The following is a 21,088-nucleotide window of genomic DNA, read 5'->3' on the forward strand; positions in this document are numbered from 1 at the left end:
TGTATTAATCTAGAATTCAAAGCCAAGAAAAAGAAATTTCAAAGCACCTTTTACTTCTACATCTCTCACAATAACAGCTGTAGAATTGAAATCACGCTAGTTGTGAATGGGATAGAGTTAATTTACTTCACGTAGTTGGTGTGGGGCTGTGTTTTGGATTTGTGCTGTAAACAGTGTTGATAACACAGGAATGTTTTGATTTTTGCTGAGCAGTCCTTACAGAAGGCCAAGGCCTTTTCTGCTTCTAACCTCCCACCTGGGCTGGAGGTGCACCAGAACCTGGGAAGGGACACAGCCAAAGGGTCGTTTAGCTGACCCTAAACAACCAAAGATATCCCACACCATAGACTTCACACTCAGTTATATAAAAGTCAGGGAAGAAGAAGGAAGGTGGGATGTTCAGAGTGATAGTGTTTGTATTCCCAAGTAACAGTTACAAGTGATGGAGCCCTGCATTCCTGGGAATGCCTGAATACCTGCCTGCCCATGGGAAGCGGTGAATTAATTCCTTGTTTTGCTTTGCTTGCATACACAATTTCTGCTTTACCCATTAAACTGCCTTTATGTCAACCCACAAGTTTTTTCACTTTCACCCTTCTGATTCTCTCCCCCATCCCATAAGGGAGAAGAATAAGCAAGTGACTGTGTGAAGGTGAGCTGCTGGCTAGGGGTTTTATTTTCTTTCACAGTAAAAGACAAAGACTAAAATGTGTACTTTGAGATGGAAAAAGATGGTTGCAACCTAAGCAGCCTTACAAAATTCTACATCTTGCAGACTAGTTTTAAGGTGTACCTGAGATGGTATGCTTGTCATTTTGATCTTACAATAATTAACTAATCTCAGCTGACAAGCTTAATGCTACTGAGGTGTTTGCTGTGCTAATGTATACTAATATACTAAAAGCATTACTCTTTTTTCAGTAATTTATACAATGTGTTACTGTAAGGTTAAAAAAATATGAGGTAGTCAAATCAGTAATTCTACTATAATCTTGAGAATTGAGACAAGAAGTTCCTACTTTTTCTCTTACTAAAATAAAAGAAAATATAAATTAAAATGAGCTTATATTCTTAAGTATTTTTTCTTGACCTCAACAAGAGATCATTGTGCTGGTGCCAGCTCCAGTAAATGTCATGCAGTTCATTATCAGGATGACAGTTGTATACACAGAACACCGCACAAGTTGATAGAGAATTTTAGTGAGCAACAAGTTAAACCAGATTGTCACCTTTCCTCTTAATCCTGCAGATAAAAATATCTATTACTAAATACACTCAAATAGAGTAGCTTTCTAATGAAATTTTGTTTACACAGCCGCATGCTGTCAGTATTCCCAAACATTTAGACTTCCAACAGAATTTGACACGAAGAGATGTATTAAAACAGAAAAGTCTACACTCTTATGAAAGTCAATACAGAACAGGTGCCCAGAAAGAGAAACGCTGTTCACTGGCAGCAACAGTAAAGACTGAAGGATGAAGACATCTCTCTTTTCGAACCCACGGAACCCACACAAAAATTCAGTTTTAGGAAACAGGAACTGGGTTCAGTATCTTAGACAGATATTAGTGTGTCTATACACTGAAATACATGTGGTTTACATTTATTGGCCAGCTTTCAGAGGTGTTTCAGAGGCATGCCCTCTGACTGAACAGAATTTGGAGTAAGTTAATACAGATACGCATCACCATTTGCATCTATACCGCACAGTTCTTATTCAAATAGTATTTATCTAGCATTACTTCAATTACTAAAATTGAAATAATTTCAAAGTGATTGCAAACCACTTTTCTTCTAGTTACCTTTAGCATTCTTACAATTTTGCTTCAGACATCAAGAGCAGTGGAAAGGATTAAACAGTCAAATATATTAAACTGATTAACAAAACTTACAAATTTAATGAAAGTGCAACGGGATACTGCATTACTGAGATGAGTTTGGAGCTTTTTTTTCCCTAAAAGTTACATAAAAACCCCAATGTCCAAGAAGAATCACTTAGTTTATTTAATGAGGCAGTTCATAGTGGAATGACACAATTAGAATAATCTTTAAAACACTCTATACAGCACTATAAAGTGACTCCTTGGGACTAAAACAGATGTTTTTGTTGTTGTTTTTCAAGAGAAAAAAAGAAACTACTGCATATGCACTGAATGGTAACCCAAAAACCTGCAATCTGATCCCATTTTTACCACAGAATCTTCTGTGACACAAAGCAGGTCCATTTTACCTTTTCCCTGTCAGTTGTTCAGACAGTGAGGAAATGCCCTGGGAAGACCTGATCTGAGCGTTTACAAGGCGCCTTGTAGCAGCTTACACACCGCATTAAACTCATTAAAAAGCATCAGGCACCTTTCTCCCAAATGAAATTCATTGCCCTGACACATGAGCACAGGCTCCTGCACAACACATTGGCGAAGTCTGGGCAGCTCCAAACACAGTTCCAAACCAACACACAGCCTATGGGAACTCTCAGTGCAGAGACATGGTTTCAATCTTCCCACGGGCCTAACAACCAAACCCCCAGCTACAGCGGAACACACCGAGTGTGACGCACTGCCACAACCTCTTCTTAGGTGCTCAAGTTTCTACCCACAGAATCAGAAAGGCTGTAATGTTTCTTTAAGAACAACACAGGCAGCAAAAATATGCCCACAATGCTCAGGGTTTAGGACACTTATCCTGGCTCCTGCATTTTAGGTTCTCCTCTGATGCTCTCCAAGTTCTGTGATAGTGACAAGAGGCCCTCTGTCACTATTTTATACATTTTGCCTCTTCAATCACTTCTTAGACATCTGTAGTCTTCAGTCATGAGCCCATTTTTGTTTAATTTAGCTTATACGAGCCACTACAGCAGAGTTTTAAATTCTCTCTTCCTGCCCAGCTCAGACCAAAGCACTTCTAGTAGTAAAGGCACCTGTGTAATTCAGCTGCTATACAGTAGTTAATTATTACATAATACATTCACATTTTTCAGAAGTCATAAACATATAAAGCTAGTAATGTTGCCTAATTTTCATGTTAGTGGCAAAAAAAAGATTTTATTATACAAAGGTCAATTCCAGATATGTTTAGTTCCTTCTTTAGTCCTTCCAAATATAAGATTGCCAGTAACAATAAAGTAAGGCATTCTTCCACAGCCTCATGGTGGCCTAAGTTTTCCCAAGAAAGCCTGAGTAAATACCTGGGCCCTGAAGAAAAGGGATACTGCAATGCAATGTCAAGTGACATACTACCAATCCTCTTTTTTAGGGACACAGCCTCATCACTAAATCATTTCTAAATAGCATCTCTGCCACAGAAACTAACAATGCTTAGGCAGTAGTAATCAGAATATAATGAAGCTATTTATTCTGTAGCTTCAACATCATAATGAAAATTAAATCATACCTAAGGTTTGGTTAGAATTGTTCATGGGTTTTTTATTATTATACTCTTACATATTAGTTACCAATTTTGTTGGCAGCATGCCCAGAAGAGACTAAATACATACTGTGGAAGGGAAACACAGGCTTTCAGCTGAGCCTGTTTGTAAAAATGACAGTTACCTATATTAACATTTTCAGACCAACTGCTTCTTACTGCAGTGTAATATTTCACATGCACAAATGGGTAACTTTTGAGGCAAGAAAAGTGGTTCCAAACCACAACTCATACAGCTACTGCTTGGCAAAACAGAAAGCTTTAATGATGCCTACAGATCAGATTAACCAAATTTCCAAAGAATGAAGATGAAAGATACAGCAGAAACTACAGTGGTCTCAAGGGGGATGTGGGTGCCACACACACACAAACACTACCGTATATGTGAAGAAAGATATAGATATTTACTATCATATGACAAAAACTGAGATTCTCATGTGATTTACAGAAGAGGAAAATAAGGAAAGTAACCCTAAAAAACTGCCCTACTCCTCCAAGATATTTGAAACAGTTTATCAAATACACAGCATAAGCTGAAAAAAATAGCTGACACCACTGACTGAACACACTCAGTTTGAAAGCCCCTCCAAGTGTGCCCTGTAGATTACACAGGTATGACCTGGGAAGCATAGTATCTTCAGTCAAATTCATTTAAGAGAAACAAAAAGTAAAACCCAAAATAAAATAAACACAAACCCACCAACTTACAAGTTTTGCCAATGTGAGTAAAAATCCATACATGTACTTTGATAAAATATGACCTCAAATATGATAGTAGTGAAAAACTAAGAAAAAAATATGGCAAATATTAGTAAGGGTTAATCACGCAGCTAATTCTGTAGTGTGCACCTCAAAATTGGTTTTTCTACCAACGTGTTACTAAGAAAAAAGAAGTCTGCCGAAACCCCATACTTTTATTATTTTAGCCCTAAATTTAGCTTTAGAGGTACAGCAGCATCACAGGACACAGTCTTTCCTGCAAGACGGAATGATTCACGCACACCATTAAACAAGTCTAAAGATTAGACATTTTCGAAGATTATCCACGAACAACTGGCAATCAATATCCATCCAAAATGGAAGGGATCTTAAAATCCAAATCAAATATTAAGGAGACTAAGAGTCTAAAGACTGACATTTGCTATTCAATTCCCTGTTTCTGTAAATATAGCTCCTTTGTACAATACACATTTGGCCAAAAGATTCTTTGATTCCAATTTTTATGTAATGATTTTTAATAATGTAAAACTAAGTTTACCCACATCCACACAAAATTCTATTAAGCTATTTGTACAGGACGTGTGCTAGTGAGCAGTTTAGTATGTATTCTTAGAGACCTAAAAAAGTGCCAAAGCATATTTGCATTATTGTGTCTGTTATCACCCTCTGTTGAATTTAGATGACAAATTTCCTACAGACAACTGTTACTGCAGCAGTAATAAAAACCTAAAAATAGTAATCATCATAGATTTGAAATTATTTTTAATAATATGCAATGTCAGATCATTAAAAGAACATGGCAACATAAAAATCAGCAATTATGTTCTTTGTACCCTCACAGCAAGATTTCTCAGGTGACTAAGAAGGTATTTTGCCAGCACAGTGGGCTTGACCACTGGTACCAGTAAAATGTGTCAAGAAGAGATGTCAGTTCTTTGATGAGAGGAAGATGTAACAGGTTGAAAGATAAGGAATTAGATGCACATGTTTATCCACACAGTTGCTAAAATGTCTACTGCTGGTTTTCTTCTTTAGGTAGTCACAAAGGGTATACAAGAAAAGCTCTAGCAGAAAATTAAAGCAAAGTAAGTTGCATGGAACAGCCTTCCCAATGGATATGTTTCAGTGTCACAAAACTGAATGCAAACAGAAATAGAGAAGTGCATGTACAAATGCACCTGAAGAGGTTTCCTCATTGGATGCAGGTACCTATGGTTTATCGTGTTATTTATTATTCAGTGCTTCAGAACAAGATTTTCTTCACGCTCTTCAGCCAAAATCAAATTTACCAGAAAGGGCTACTTTTAAGCAGATGTGCCACATAATTAGCAACGACAAATCCACTTACTTTTTTCTCCTTCTCATGATGTTTATCCTGAGAGTGAGAGGAAGAATCACTTAAACTTTGATCATATGACCTATTAGATCCCCGTTTGCTCTTTTTCTAAAAAGAGAAAATATATTTATGGACAGAGAAAAGGAACCATTTGAATAAATAAAAAGTATAAAGCATTTCCACTGACAAGATGCCTTATTGCTTGAAGAAAAAAACTTCAGTGCTTCAGTTACTGGAAAGCTGACTAATTACTGACACTAAAATTCAGAAGATTACTGAATATATACCAGGGAAAAAGCCTGTCCCTGTATCAACTTTTACACCTCCCACAAATTTGCAAGATATGCTTTCCACAGAGAAATGAAATATGCCACTTTTTAAAGGTTAAAATATGCTAGACACATTTTCAAGTTTTCATAACATAAAACAAAAAAGATGCTGCTCAAGTGAGTATCACATGAAACCACAGTGATGCCCTGACACATGCTTGAAATGCATTGTAAGGTGACTTCATTACTTATTTATTATTCAAGCGATCTGTCTGGTATATTTTCATTAAAATTGATTAAAAATCAGGATAAAGAATGCCACAGTCATGTCTGTGATTATAAGTGGCACATGTAATTGCCTGTATTTCTGTAATGTCTGAGAACCCAGTTCAAGACTGCAAATACTTTATGTTAGGCCAGTGTTCTAAATGTTGGTTTTCTTGTACCTGAGGAAGCATTTAAAGACACTTCAGGCCACTCTTTTGTCAACCAGTTTTCAGCGGAATAGTAGATGTAGAACACCCACCATCTTCAGCAGTAAATACTAAGCACCTGTATTTACCAGGCATTAACAGCCATAACAATCCTAAAGAGAAACTGAAACACTTAAAACAATCTTACCAGCCTTTACTGTTCTTACCACTACAGCTTTGTAATGGAAAGCTAAGTAATTGTATGTCAAATATAGAGTTATGTCTTTATCATAAAACTTGGGTTTTAAATAAACATACCTGTTCTCAATCATAGCAGCACTGCTACATCCAAATCAAAGGCATAACAGTGTAAGAGTTTGCCCTTGCCACTAAATAAGAGACCATTTTTGCTCTTTTTGTAAATACTTAGCTCAAAATAGTAAAAAAAATTCTTAGCTTAGTAAGGGCCTAGAAAGCCCTGACTTATCTTCATTATGAAGCTAATTCATCAGTACTCACAAAAGCACAAAACTAACCTCACCAAGCTTAAGTTCTAGAAACTAAATTGTTGACTGGTCCTGTGTTTTTACCCCACTGCAACCTAAAAGTCACACAAAGAATTCAACTTTTTTAGCAGTGGAAGGTAATCTGCAAGTTAAACTATACTTACAAGAGTATTTGTACATAAGTCTGCATATTTTAGTACTAATAAATAACATTTTTTAAACATCAGTAAGCCCCTCAAGTCCACACACTCGCACATGTACATAGAAAGAGATATCTGGAACTGTCAAACTGTTAAGAAGTGAAAGGAAAGACTCCAAAGGTCTGATCCAAAACCTACTGCATTAACTGAGAAATTTCCATGTTTTTCTTTCCTTGCTTGTTTTTTCAAAATCAAACCTGAAGTCACTTCCTCAAGGTTGTGTTTCAGAGAACTCACAAGAAGGGAATACTCACTGGCTACACAGTGAGAGACAGAACAAAAGAAGTTGGGCAGAGGAGTAACAGAAGCAGAAAAATATGGAGTGCTTCTTTATTCTCTAGAAGTAGTATTTTCTAGTTTATTCCAAAATGGACTGAATTCCTAGAAGGCACCTAAACAAATAGCAAAAGAAAACATTCCAGGAACTCAATGAAAAAAAAACACTAAATGTGCATGCTATTTCTGGCAGAGGGGGAAAACCCACACGTCTATAAAGTAACCACTTATAAAAACATTTCCAGCTAGTACTTCTGTAACTGTGATTAAAACATTGTTTTAATGAAATACAATCTACGTTTTGAACTACATGAAAATGTTATTTCTAGTGCTAATGGCAACTCAGAATAAAAAATAAGTCAGTAACATTTATTTATAGAATTTAATAAATACATACCAGTTTATTAAAATGGTATTTACAGTAGCCGCAGTATTGGACGTTATCTGCACCATTGCCTTCCTCTTCACAAAGAAGTCCTGCAAACTGTGCACTAAAAATAAACCAGAAAACATTCAAGGAAAGCCATTTTACACCAGTTTGTACCACAATATCACAGCTGATAACATCTGGTTCCTTATATCTGCAATTAGTAAGAGATTTCCACACAAATAACTTCCAGTGGCACGTGAACACATAACCAAACTTTGCAGCCCAGGGAAAAACATGTATAATTCATATATTGGCCTGTTGCCTTTTATCAGAATCTTTAAGCCACTCACACAAGCTTACAGCTGGCAAATCTATATTTACTATGCAGCTACTTGCACAAATAAATAAACAAAGCAATCTACAATGACTCTTAGCTCAAATTTAAGCAAAAAATTATCTAAGGAAAGAACAGCTTTTAACAAAACTGTTAAAACAGCTCCAAAGAAGCGTTTTTTCAGAACATGCACACATGCGTCTCTGATTTGCCATGAAAATTACTGGGTTTTTTTAAATCTAACTTGAATTACATAGTAAATCAAACTGTATTTACTAGTTTAAATACTGCGGCAGGCTAATTTCTTTTAAAAAGATAACACAAGTTGCATTGACGGGACTAATTATTACCTTATTCTAGTATAATCTTTTCAAAACCATTTTGTTTTTCACCGTTTGTAATGTTGCTATATTTTCTTTATCAAAACCAACTTAGATATTGACAAACCAAACATTGCTACATTTTCCTTATAATTTTCATTCCCACATGTCAGAGTTTAGGATTTTTCCTTTTGTTTCCTTCCCTTGGGGAATCTTCTCCCATATGTTGCTAGGAGACAACGAGGACTGGGTACTTGAGAGAGAAAAAAGAAGTTGCCAAACTCGGGGGAGGAGGGCACCTGGCTGCACTTCTCTTATCTGAGGTGTCTCTCGGAGGGGCAGAGATACCAGAGAACGGGGCTGGGAAAAAGGGGAAAAGGGGGCTGGGGCAGCTGCTAGCTCTCTAGAGCTCTCGGCACAGGGAGGGGAGAGAGGCTGCAGTCGCTGTGGGGAGAATTCGTCAGCACTGCGGGGTTCAGTCTCCTGCTGCCTTTCTTCTACTGGGAGCGCAGCTCTGCTCCCAGGAGCGGCTGCACTGGGCCCTTACTGGCACCCTACCCCACCAAACGGGGACCCTCCACATCTGCTCAGGTGCCTTAGGGCAAACCCCAGCACTCTTCCCCATCCCGACCCCAAGGGAGTCACTCCCTGCCCTGTCCGGGAGGCCGCCTGCCACTGCCCTGCCACTCCCCATCTTCTCCGCCACTACTCCTCGGTTTTTGCTACACTGGAGCCCCACATCCCGTCTGCCCAGACATCCCCGCGGTTCCCGATACAGCTGCAGAGTTTCTGATACATCTCCTCTACCACTCCAGATGTGTAGATTGTGTTCGTCCCTGCCGTTCCAGCTTGCTGCTCCCGAGGGTCCCGCTGGGGCACCAGGATCGATTGCCCCAACAGGTTTGTAAAGCAAAGCCTCTCTTCCTTCCCGTCTCGGCCGAGCCGCCATTACCACGGGCTCCCCGAGCTCACGCCACAGCGCCCGGCCGGGAGCCAGCAGCGCCCCTGCCGGCCGCGGCCGGAACTGCAACTACGGGGAAACGGTCAGGAGAGCGAGAGGAGTCCGCTCTTTGCGGCTTCAGTTGGTTTTTCCTTTCTGTTTTGCTGCCATTGTTTTTGTTTGTTTGTTGTAACATGCATACTAGTAAAGAACTGTTATTCCTTTTCACATATCCTTGCCTGAAAGACCCTTAATTCCACAGCTGTAATAGTTCGGAGGGATGGGGGTCATACTCTCCGTTCCAAGGGAGGCTCCTGCGTTACTTGGCAGACGCAGGTCTTTCAAACCAAGACACCACAATAACACAATGTTACAGTCAAAACGCTACACGGGAGTATTTAAATGAAAGAATATAATATAATGTGGTCCATTTTCACAGATTTTTTAAAATATGCTCTTGGAAAACCCAGAAATACTAAATACATGCACATCTACAGCTGATACCAACTAGAAAAATATAATTAAGAGGATGTCTTTAAGCAAAGACGTATTGTTTCTAAGCTTCTCTTACAAAAAACATGCACTTAAGCTCATTTTTCATCAGACAATCATTCTGATAATCCAAATTTGATACACCTTGCCCTAGATTTCTGGTAGTCTTCACATTTTTCTTCCTTTTTTTTAATATTACAGAAGCCTCTAATTATCTCTAGCCATATTACTACTCTCCAGGTAGATATCATTTTGTAGGACAGACCATGTTTTTGAACCAAAACAGTCTAAAAAGTGGCAAGATAGCTGTTTTAATTTTCAACCAAAAGTCTCATGCTCTTCACAGCATTCAGGGTTTTGGAATAAAGTAAAAAGATGAAAAGGACTCTTGTATGTAGCCAAGTGTTTGAAAGGAAAGAGACCTTTTCATACAAGCGCTTGGATGTACACATTTTTTCACTTCTGTTAGTAATCCCTTTACATGGTATGCACACTTTGAGGAATACAATCCATTTTCACCATAAAAAGAAACTTGACATTCATCACATCCAATGAAAATTAGATGCTTATGAAAGAATAAAACCTGCAAAGTAGTCAAGCAATTAAAAAAATAAATGAAGAGTTGCCAAAATTATCAGCACCAAAACAATGGAATTAAACCCGAGATCTCCACAAGACATACAAATTATCACTTGGGTACACTGAAGAAAATACATTTAACTGGTCATGAAGCAGCATACTGGGGCAGCCATAAAACAGGTAAATCCACAGACATGTGTCAGCAAGTAATTTAATCTAATTATCCAGCCTCTTTTAGAAGTCCATAAAGTGAATGCAAGGAAAACTAAATATCTTAAAGTGGAACAAATCAGATGGTGGAAGACACAGCTTTTTTTTCTCCAGCAGTAATAGTTCAGGATGATCTCTACCATTTACATAACACCAGTGAAGTGCGATACTCCCAAATGTTTGGAAATCCATACTGGAAAAGGTGAGTCTAAGGCATTTTTACATACAGCTCAGTAATTTTCCCACTGATTTACCAAAAGTAAACATCAAAATCAGTTAGCAGGCAGTGCTAATAAACAATGTCTTCATACTCCCATACCCTATTAAACATCCTCTAAAAAAAATAACCTCAGACCAAGAAAAACCCCAAATTCCTCTATACCTATTCACAGGAGCACACACCATTTAATACCACCCAAGGGAGTATTATCAGACAGTTTCTGCAGCTCACACCAAAATCCATGCTGCCACTGCCATATTGTTAGTAAACACCATTACAAAAACAAACCACTTTGCTGTATTTCTTTACTCAAAAGATGTACTAAATAAGGAGCTTATTCATTACACTGTGTGTATTGATTCTTTCTGGAACATCAGAGATATTAAATAATAAAATATACTTACCACGTTACGTGAAAAGCTTGTCGACATCCATGTTTATTACATGTCATACAAGCACCAGTGGCTGCTTTACTTTCTCTGCCTTGTTCATCACAAATATAGCATGTCTATCAAAGAGAAAATACTTAATTTGATAAGAAGTATACGAACAAACTCTGTGTTACAGGAGATCCTAGGCTGAGAACTATTGGATTTTGCAGCTAAGCTGGTGTAAGAACTTCTCTATGAAAGTCTAATCATGCTTGTTAGCAAAAGGAGATCACCTGGTAGGCTCCTGGGATTTGTGTAACACTTCACCAACGTTAAGGCAGTACAATTACTAATTTGCTTACATTTCATACCATTGTCAACCAGCCAAAGGGTTAAACAGCCAAGGGTTAATAGCATTAGGTTTCCCAGCTGTCCTTGCCTTCAAGTTTGCATTTATGTCCTTTTAAGTCTCAATCATTTTCATATTCATTTAATATAACGCGCATTTATGGAATTCAGAAACATCTGACTGAGTGCCTAATGGTATAATATGCCATATGGTGTGTGTATATATATATATATATATATATATATATATATATATATATATACACAATTACATACAAAAAACCTGCAAACTTGAAATTTTATTTGTACATTTGGTGCAAAGAATTTTCCAAGTGTCATAGCATGTTTCAATATTCATATGATGTTCAGATACTTTTAATTAAATTGGTGTTTAACCAAACTCTGCTTTGTTTGGATGACTATTTCAGTATGACTTGGACAGCCCTACAGACATCTTGTAAATTAATCAACCAAGAACCTTCCAAAAAAAAGCTTGAATGAGTATACCAAACACATTTCAACCTCCAAAACAAGCTATTTAGTACCTGGAAATCTTTTCATAGCATTTCTGTCAATTTATTTATTTTACTGGGATGCCATGGCAATTTTTGTTCTTTTCAAAAACATTCTTAGTAAAACAGGAGAAAGAAATTTTAAAAATCCAAATTCTTCCTCACTATTCAATACTTTTTTTTAGCAAGTGGCCGATAAATATGGATAGATACAGTATGGAAGCTCACTACTATAATAGGTGTCACTACAATCTCTCACCAGCATTCTAAGGAGAAACATCAGGCAAAACTAAATCTCTTTTCACTTTTTCCTGTCCTAATTACTGAAAGAGCATTTAGAGAGATTCTATATCATATCACATTCATGTGTAAAATTCACAATTTAAGAACAGATTCTTAATGAAAGTATCATCCAGTACTGAGGTGGATTAAGTGTTTACTTTTATATAAGAGAACTTTACTGAGTATTAAGGACATGCCTACCTCTGTAGGAAGAACCCCATTATAGGATCCTTATTGAGAAAAGAGAAACTTCCTTATGCGAAAAAATAAAATTGTCTCTATTTTAACTGACTAACAATTTTATCACAACCTCCTTTCAGTGAGGCAGAGAATGAGGAGAGTAATAAATGCAAACAACATCAACCATGGGTAGCAAAAACATGGTGGAAAAAAATGGACCAGGAGACCACTGACTTTTTTTTTTTAATTATATAATGCAAAACCAGCCTTAGACAGGAAAATGAGTGAAATTCTGAGATCAGAACAGCCTGTTACAGAGGTTTTTAGAGCAATATTTAACAGGAGGTGTCAGCTAACTAAAGCATTTTTGTTAATATGCAAGACTTGAAGGTAGGAGAGTTATTCTTGTACAGTTTCCACACTACTTTAAAAAGCTAGTATATCCTAAAATCATACCCTATAACCTAACATTTAAAAGATCAGAAAGGGGATAATCCTACTTAATTCTTTGCCTTGCTTCTTTTGTACATCAAGGTGGTGAACACTGATAATTCAGTTGTTTGACAGGGTCTGAGACTGGCTGCTTTTTAGCTTTCCATACCATGACCTGACACATTTAGATTTTAGGAACGAACAAGGTCATGATCTATCAACCTCATGTGAGTCACTATATTATGTGTAAGTAACTTCAAAGTAAGATACCTCTATAAACAGAGAGTTCAATAAACCCCATAAAACTCAATCTCCAATTACTTTCTGTTTTTTTCAGAGCTTTGTTTCAAATTCTTAAAGTTTTTTCCACACTGAAGCTCAGAAAGAAAAGCAATACAAGCCTTCCACTTAGTAGAGATGTAGACTCCATTTTTCAGAGACCCTATGTGTAGGGTCTCTGGTTTTGGACCTCTTAGAGCAATTTACAGTAAAATGACTGAAAAATTACTACAAGCTACATTATGAACAAGTTTAAATGCAAAACGGTGGACTGACTACTCATTTTAAGAAGCTCAAAGAACTTTTCTATAATAGTCATGAGAAGCACTAAACCTGTTTCTGAGTACTCCATATGAAACAGGGACAAAGAAGGTTCCAACAGACATTAATTCTCTACATCTGAGCTTCTCATATTTGTACATTCTCTTAGACATACAAACAATTCCAGAAGCCTGAAAACCTTTGTCTTTCTTTCACAAAGGAAGACTTGGATGTATTTGCAAATCTATACAAATGCTACACCTCTGAAGCCTCTGAAATGTGGAAGCTTAAAACTGTGTCCCACCAGCTACAGCTGCACTCTTCTTCAAAGCTCTTAAGGGAAGAGACTACTCTCCCAAATTCACTGGAAAAGAAGCAAAAGCTTTTAATTCAGCAAGGAAATTTTACTCAGAAACAGAACAAATATCTTACTTCCTTTAAGGGCAAAATATATATTCTGCACAGCTGTCTTTATGTTACTGTCAGTATTTTCCCTTCAAAGATTCGAAGTGTAAACCTTCTTTGCAAAAGCAAAGACAGAAGGAAAGATGAGACCAAAAAAAATTTATAAGGCAAAAAGTAATTTCAAAAATAGTTTACTCATAACAACTACCCAATGGCATTCTCTGATCACAAAATCAAACCTAGGAATCCTACATAAATTTATCATTGTTGCAGCAAGTACTGAAAGAAAAGTTTGCCAGCTGCGTTCATACAAGGCAAATCAAGAAACTCCAAACTAACTTATCTTTAAATCAGTTCTTAAAAGACATTGCTAAAAGCAGCAATTATATAAAATTATCACATAGTTTCAAATGAACCTGAAAGAGACAAAAAAAACTGACATAAAATAACTATATATTATCCATGCATAACCATCCAAGGAATAAGAAACATCTATTTCTGAAAAGAAGAGCAACTAATAGCCCATTTCTTTTTTGGAAGCAACACTGTAAGAAGAGCTTTCCTGATAGCTAACTCATTATTCAAATCATTCAGTGGATTCATTCTGTAATGTGATGGTTTTTATCCCTGAAGCAGGCAAACTTCAGGGAAATAGCAGCCAAATATGTCTATATGGACAAGCCCCATGCTTTGGTATCTACAGAATTTCTTCTCGCATTTAAGATACTGTACTTGGTAATACTGCACATTTTGCAGTGTTCAGTAAAGAAACAAGTGCAAAGAGAAAAACCCAAACATTAAATACTATGTTCTGGCAAAACTTAAAAAATATTTACTTTAAAGACTACAGTATAATTTCTCCCTCATGGTAATTTTCTTTGGCCTCTATTTCTCCCCAGTTTCATATGCTATTTCTCTATATGTATCCAGCCATGCACAGAGAATTATTCAGAACTCCACAAGAAATAATATCTTAAAATCTTCTATTCCAACCTGAGCTGACAAACAGAATGAAATTATCACTAAGCCTCTCCAAGAAAAGAAACAACTCCAGTCATTATTTCCTAATTACAGGTTTACATTTGTTCTCAATGTGCAACAAATGTTTCAAGAACTGTTTGTCATACCTATTTCTCAAAAAAAAAGCTTTTCTTTCCATTTTTGCGTAAATTATTAAAATCAGAGTGAAATGCTTTACAAAATTTCTGATCTAAAAGACGTATCATTTAAATAAACACAATTTATCTTGAACAGCAATAGGAGTAGAAGGTGAAATTATGGCAAGCTACATGAAAAGGAAACTAATAGTTTTATTGGTTTTGGGGGGTACTACTCAAGAATAGCCTACTTGGGAACCCATGGCAATTTAACCACAGCAGTACTAAACTCAGCAGCAGCCACAGACTTAGCCAGAGTTGAGAGCTCCCTGTCAGCCAATACTTCTCTAAATTCAGTACCGTCACAACTAGACTGCTGCTGGCACTGCACTTGGATTGGTTTCAGAAGGTTTGCTGTAGCAACTGCAGTATAGCCATTTCTTGGATTCCCCTGACACCCACAGCCGCTATCTCCCTGACCCAAAAGACCAAATGATGACAGTGAAATCTTAGGTCTGTAAAAAGAGAGAACAAAAATAATATCATTTGCAGGCTAGGGGTGTGACTCCAAACTTTGGCATTTCTGACACCAATCTCACTGTACTTCACAATAAACTGTAGTGGCCTGATGAAACTAGTTTTAGGCTGACTGATAACACGGAAAATAGATCTCAATCAGAACACCTGCTCAGAGCACAGAGAACTAAGAGCTGGACAACACCAGGAACTCTCTTGACATTAACTGTATGGTGCTAGTAACTATCTAGTGAGAAAGAAAAACACATAAAGTACAGACCAACAAAAATGGAAACTAGAATTTCAGTAGCAAAACACAACTGTATTGTCATATATTTAGAACAAAAACTGTTTCAGAAAGAAGAAATTTCAGTTATGATGAAAAGGAATTAAAGATTAAAGACAGAGACAAACAATGGATGTTGTTAACAAGTAATAATAAAAGACACAGAATATGTATTTTGAAGTTACAAGGATTTACTCATCCAATATCCAATTACTATCAATGGAAATGGTGCAAGATAAAACAAAATCCAAAGTGTTCCGTGAAATTTTTGAAGGACCTTAAGGGAGAACCAGTACCAACTAAAAAAAAAAAAAAACTACTACTCAAGGAAAAAGAAAACAGATGTTCTGTTTCCTCAGAGTTGAGGAGAGAGAGGAAATAAACTCATCCGTTATAGCAAATCTTTACTGCTTTGTGCCCAAGCAGAAACGTTTTCATAATTCTGTACTGAATCTCGCGGTTGCATGTTCTTGCCAATGCAGAGGGAAGCAAATAGTGAGATGCCAATAGAGATGCTCAGATAGTAATGAGAAAGCTTGAGAAAAACATAGACTTTGACTCCTGGTTTTTCAGCTACACCGGTAAATAAGATGGACAAAACGTATGGACAGCAACTGGAGAAAGTGAAACAGAAAAGGAAAAGACCAAAGAAAGAAAAAAGGAAAAAAGCTAGAAACATTGAGGGGGAGCTCATAAATCAAAGATGGAAACTTGGAAAGGGGATGTGGGGGGTGTGAGAATTCACAGATGCAATGTGAACAGGGACTGGTCTCCCTGTAGGAAGAACACAAGAAGAGATGTATGCCGTTTTCTTCTTTCTCTTTTTTATAACATAGTCTATTCTTACTTTACTACATTGTCCACAAACTACCATTAAAAAAAAGTAAAAAATAAAAAAAGAAACTAGAAGTTAAAAGAGCAACACAAGAAAAATATGTAACACAACTCATCAGAAATTCAGACAGTTTGCATCTGCAGAAGGGAACATAGAAAAGCCAATGTAGTTAAGTGAGGAGAAAGTAACACAAGTGAAAGAAGAAAAATGTAACTATCAATAAAGAACACTAACAACCTAGTGGTTTATTGCTCCGCTTTTTTGGGCTTTTTTTATTTGAAGTCTCACCACACTTAATAAAACATTCTGTCTCACTGACAATTACATAGAAGCAGTTCTCCTACAAGCAAATAATGCCACTAAAGTGAATGCTGTTTAGAAAGGCAAAAGTCTGCAAGCAGTTGCCTTAATATATTAGCATAACTTTCTTTCCTAAACGAAATGTTTATAAACATGTTTATGTTAATATCAACACTTAAACCACTAGGATTTTGTGGTAATTAATAATAACATCTCATATAATCTGCAATAGTATTTCAACCTACAGAAAATATTTCAGATTCCTTTCAAAATAAACTGTTATTCAAAGATCATGGTATTTTTAATTAATGAAACAGTCCCTAATCTAAAGACTAATAAGACATGGCAGATAACCTTACAGCTTAATTTAATAATACAGCTTTCTTAATTCTTCAATTTATCATAAAGACATTGCAGAAAACTTACAGCATTACTGCAGACATTTAGGAATTTTATATAAAAAGTGCATCCTAGGAAGCGTAGTTTAATACTATAAAATCTCAGAAGTTTTAAAATAAATATATTAAATATAAAAAGACATATAATTATACCTTATTGTAACGATCATGAGGAACAGACTGCAACACGATAGGCTCCATTGTAGAAACATTTGCAAACTGCACCTCGGGGATGTACAGAGCACAAACCACATGAGCCCAACCTACAAAAAGTTATAATTGTATTTAATGTTTTCTAGAAGCTTAAAGGACATTTCAATGTAGCACAATTACAGTACAAAGAACCTTTTACAACAACTTTTTTTTCCACAGACTATTTTAACTGTTTAGGATATTGACATAAATTACACTTAAGTCATGTTTACATTTCATTTCTGTTATCCAAAGTTTAGATGATCAGTAATACATTTTTTAATGTAGTCAGAGAGAATTTATACCAGTAATACTCCACAAAATTCAAATACTAATGGTTTATACAAACAGCGACAAACAGAAAAACAATCATTTTGTTTAATTTCTTAGATTAATACAGTCGTTGCATAAAAGCTACTCCAAGTCCTGCAAAAAGGAAGCAGCATCTGACCGAACTGGTAGTCTTACAAGCATAGCATCATAGAAGACTTCTGTGTATAATTTTTATTTTAAAAACGTCATTCTGATTTGAATAGACTCCTGTTTCTTTCTGTAGATAGAAATTGCAACACACATGCACACCCTCACATCCCCTCTATGAAATCTCTTGCTTTTCCATTTATAAAGCTGTGGCCAACTCATTTTTTCATAGGAATACAAATACCTATATCCAGTCCCATTCTAATTCATTACCTTGGGATCGTCAATAAATGGTTAAGTTACTTACCATACTGTGCTTTAACAACATTTTAAGAAAGCCAACATTCTTAAATTGTCTGACATTTGGTTGGATGGAGGTGGGGGAAAACTCCAAGTCAGAAACAAACCTACGAATTGGAAGCCTTTTATCAACAGAGATCCTGAGAGGTGTTGGTTTGTTTGAGTGGAGGAACATATCCCATAACTGTAGATGTAGCAGTAGCTGCTACATAGCTAATCCAATATATTGCTATACTGACATTAATAATAGAATTATTACAAGTATCATCATCTCATCCAGAAGTGAATTTGGTTCAGCTAATCACTTGGTACAAATTCTGTTCTTCCCTAAGAGGAAAACTAGTCTCTTGTCACAAGACCTTCAGTAAACTTTAAAAATAATTCTACTTTCCTCCTACCCAGGCTTACTTGTATGCAAACATTAAGGACATAAAATGACAGACTTGCATAATTAGATAATCTAGCAGATTATTACATTAGGCAAGCAAAGTAAATCATCATTGTACAAACACATGCTATAATAAAAATAGAAACAACAACAACAATAATAAACCCACACAAAAAAAACAGAAAAAAAATTAAACACAAACCCCACCACATATTGTCTCACTGCAGACCTTTCTGAGCTTTCATCTTGGATTTTCTCTTTTCAACTACTCTACAGAATCTAAAAGGTCTTAATTTCTTCACCGAACTCAACTCTGACCCTTAAACTGAGCTAAACACAAAGCTGTGCTTGCTCACAGTAGTACCGCTGAGACTCTGGAATGGTATTTAGAAGAAAAAGCACATACACACTTCCAGATACTCTTCTTAAAGCACCAGTCTTCTCCAGTTTCTGCCAACGGATCTGGTGTCTCCCCTCTCCATTTACTAAATCAGTAGTTACAATTTCTAGGAAAAATGAAAAGTGCGGGCACACACACACACCTACCCACACCCCAGTTACAGTAACACCACACATTATCATTCTAGTGTTTCAACTACTACTAAATACAGTATTTGTGCTGCTCCTTAACTGTATTTACAAACAGTCTTTAGAATTATTCTGTACAGAAAAGGCATGAGACCAATAAAAGTGTAGGATAAAAAAAAGTATAAAAAGCCAACTTGAGCTGCTTTTAAAACCTGTTCCAAGAGATCATTTAAAAATTATCATTAACAGACTGAGAAAAAAACTGTAAAAACCACAGCCTTTTTTGTTCACTTGTCTACTTGAAATATCTTCAGAAAAAATGTGTTTATAAGGGCTTTTCTAAGAACTGCGAACTACCTTAAGTCAGAATCATCTTACTGAAGACAAATAAATGTTAATATGGTGTTAAAGGTGAATATTTAAATGTTCTCTCAAAAAATTAACTCAAATAGAAACACCATTTATCTAATAAAGCCAATTAGATTATTAAACCAATAAAAAAGTGACACTGAAATTCTGAAGGAAAAAAAAAACTCTTCTTCAGTTGGCTACACATTATCAGATGGCAAAAGCTTTTACCCCACATGTAATTAAGTCTGCACTCTAGTTACACTTACATATAATGGAAAATTATTATGTAAATATACAAAATATACCAGAAACATTAGGGGCGGGGGGGGAAAAAGCACTTACTAAGTGAACTGAAATTCAGGTAGGTAAAGAATGTTTACTATATGCAACCAGTTTCAGGAGTAACTTTAACTGAATAGTGCTCCACCACTACCCCCAAAAAAAAAAAAAAAAAAAATCAAAACACTGCAACATATTCCTATTTACAAATAGGAAGTACACATCCAAGACAGCTGTGGCTAGTAACAGGCTTCTAACTTTCATGAGACCAAACCCGGGATCTATATAATGAAACAAATAAAGCACCACAGCACTAAAACACTTTTTGAACACAGGTTAGTAAGTGTCCATGGAATTGAGGACAAGGGACATTTTCCATTGGTTTCCATCTGGCACCTTCAGATTCCAGATAATCTGGCCTTATTGGAAAATCACAATAATATAATAAATAAATCACAATATTGTCCAACAATTATTTAACTAGAGGGGTGGTTGCAGCACCCTTGTTACCAGCTCTCATGCCTACACCAAAAAAAAAGCACCAGCACCCACTTGGATTCAAGACACCCTGTACACAAGTTCTTAAATATTCTTTTGTCCAAAGTTTAACTGGTGAAGAAATACAGAATTGTCAGAGAGCAACACCCAGCTGACCTGGAAGTGTGAAGGAGAGTCTCCTTTAGGAAGAGTAAGGAAGATACTTTTCCATAACTAACATGGTTAAGAACTGGTTGTCTAAAGGTGCTGTGCAATCTCCACCTTCTGAAAACTCAAGGTCTGTAGACTCCTCCATAAAACTTTTATAGTTAAGGGAGGTTAGGAAGATTCCATTTCACCATGTAAGACCAGACAGCAGGAGGAAAACAGAAAAAAGCAAACAAGAACCATTTTCCCAAGCATCAAGAGACTAGCCACTAGAGCTACAAAGCACAAGCATGGAAGTAAGGACACCTATAGCCAACATGTGATAGATGTCCTTGGTCCTGCTGGTAAGAGAATAAGCTACTAACCTATAAACAGTTTTACTTGTCATGTTTTGTTCAACTGAGAGTGTTCCTGACTATATAACACAGTGCAAAAAGACCTTCCTGATCCTCCGCTGACATCTCCTTCTCTTTTAGACAACTACTCAGGCTGAGCACAGGGCTCAGAGTTCCAGCAGAATAAAGGACCTATTGCCACTTTAGAAGTTGAATGCTTTTGTCTACTCTTTTCTACTGGATGATAACTGCTTTCTTTGTCTGCAGGGACAAAGAAACATTCTAAAGACAACCATCCAAACTGTACATAGAAGCCTGTATGAGAAGTAAGCATTTAAAAGGATGTGTGATATTTAAGACTACCTTAAAATACATATTTGTCCATTTACTCCATCTAAGTCATAAAGTTTGCACTATAAACTTCCTATTCAAATCACTTACTACATTAGTATAGAGCAATTAAAATTTCATCACCAACTATACACCTTTTCCCTCCTTCTCATGCAGGAATAAAAAAAATATCACTAAATCCAGTCCTT

General features: G+C 36.4%; 1 protein-coding gene across 7 annotated transcripts in view; it reads right to left on the reverse strand.

Moving 5' to 3' along the window:
• Nucleotides 1-21,088, reverse strand: part of MLLT10 (MLLT10 histone lysine methyltransferase DOT1L cofactor) — a 136,850-nt gene that overhangs the window by 70,862 nt on the left and 44,900 nt on the right. For 6 of the 7 annotated variants that reach the window (XM_038126817.1, XM_038126821.1, XM_038126818.1 and 3 more), the window contains exons 5-8: nucleotides 17,265-17,374; nucleotides 11,014-11,117; nucleotides 7,542-7,635; nucleotides 5,493-5,588 (exon numbers count right to left, since the gene is read on the reverse strand). In XM_038126817.1, the coding sequence (XP_037982745.1) occupies nucleotides 5,493-5,588; nucleotides 7,542-7,635; nucleotides 11,014-11,117; nucleotides 17,265-17,374 (404 nt within the window). The remainder of the gene's footprint in view (nucleotides 1-5,492; nucleotides 5,589-7,541; nucleotides 7,636-11,013; nucleotides 11,118-17,264; nucleotides 17,375-21,088) is intronic. The other variant, XM_038126819.1, reaches the window with a different exon arrangement.

The sequence above is a fragment of the Motacilla alba genome, chromosome 2 (assembly GCF_015832195.1).
Source record: "Motacilla alba alba isolate MOTALB_02 chromosome 2, Motacilla_alba_V1.0_pri, whole genome shotgun sequence".
Classification (NCBI taxonomy): domain Eukaryota; kingdom Metazoa; phylum Chordata; class Aves; order Passeriformes; family Motacillidae; genus Motacilla; species Motacilla alba.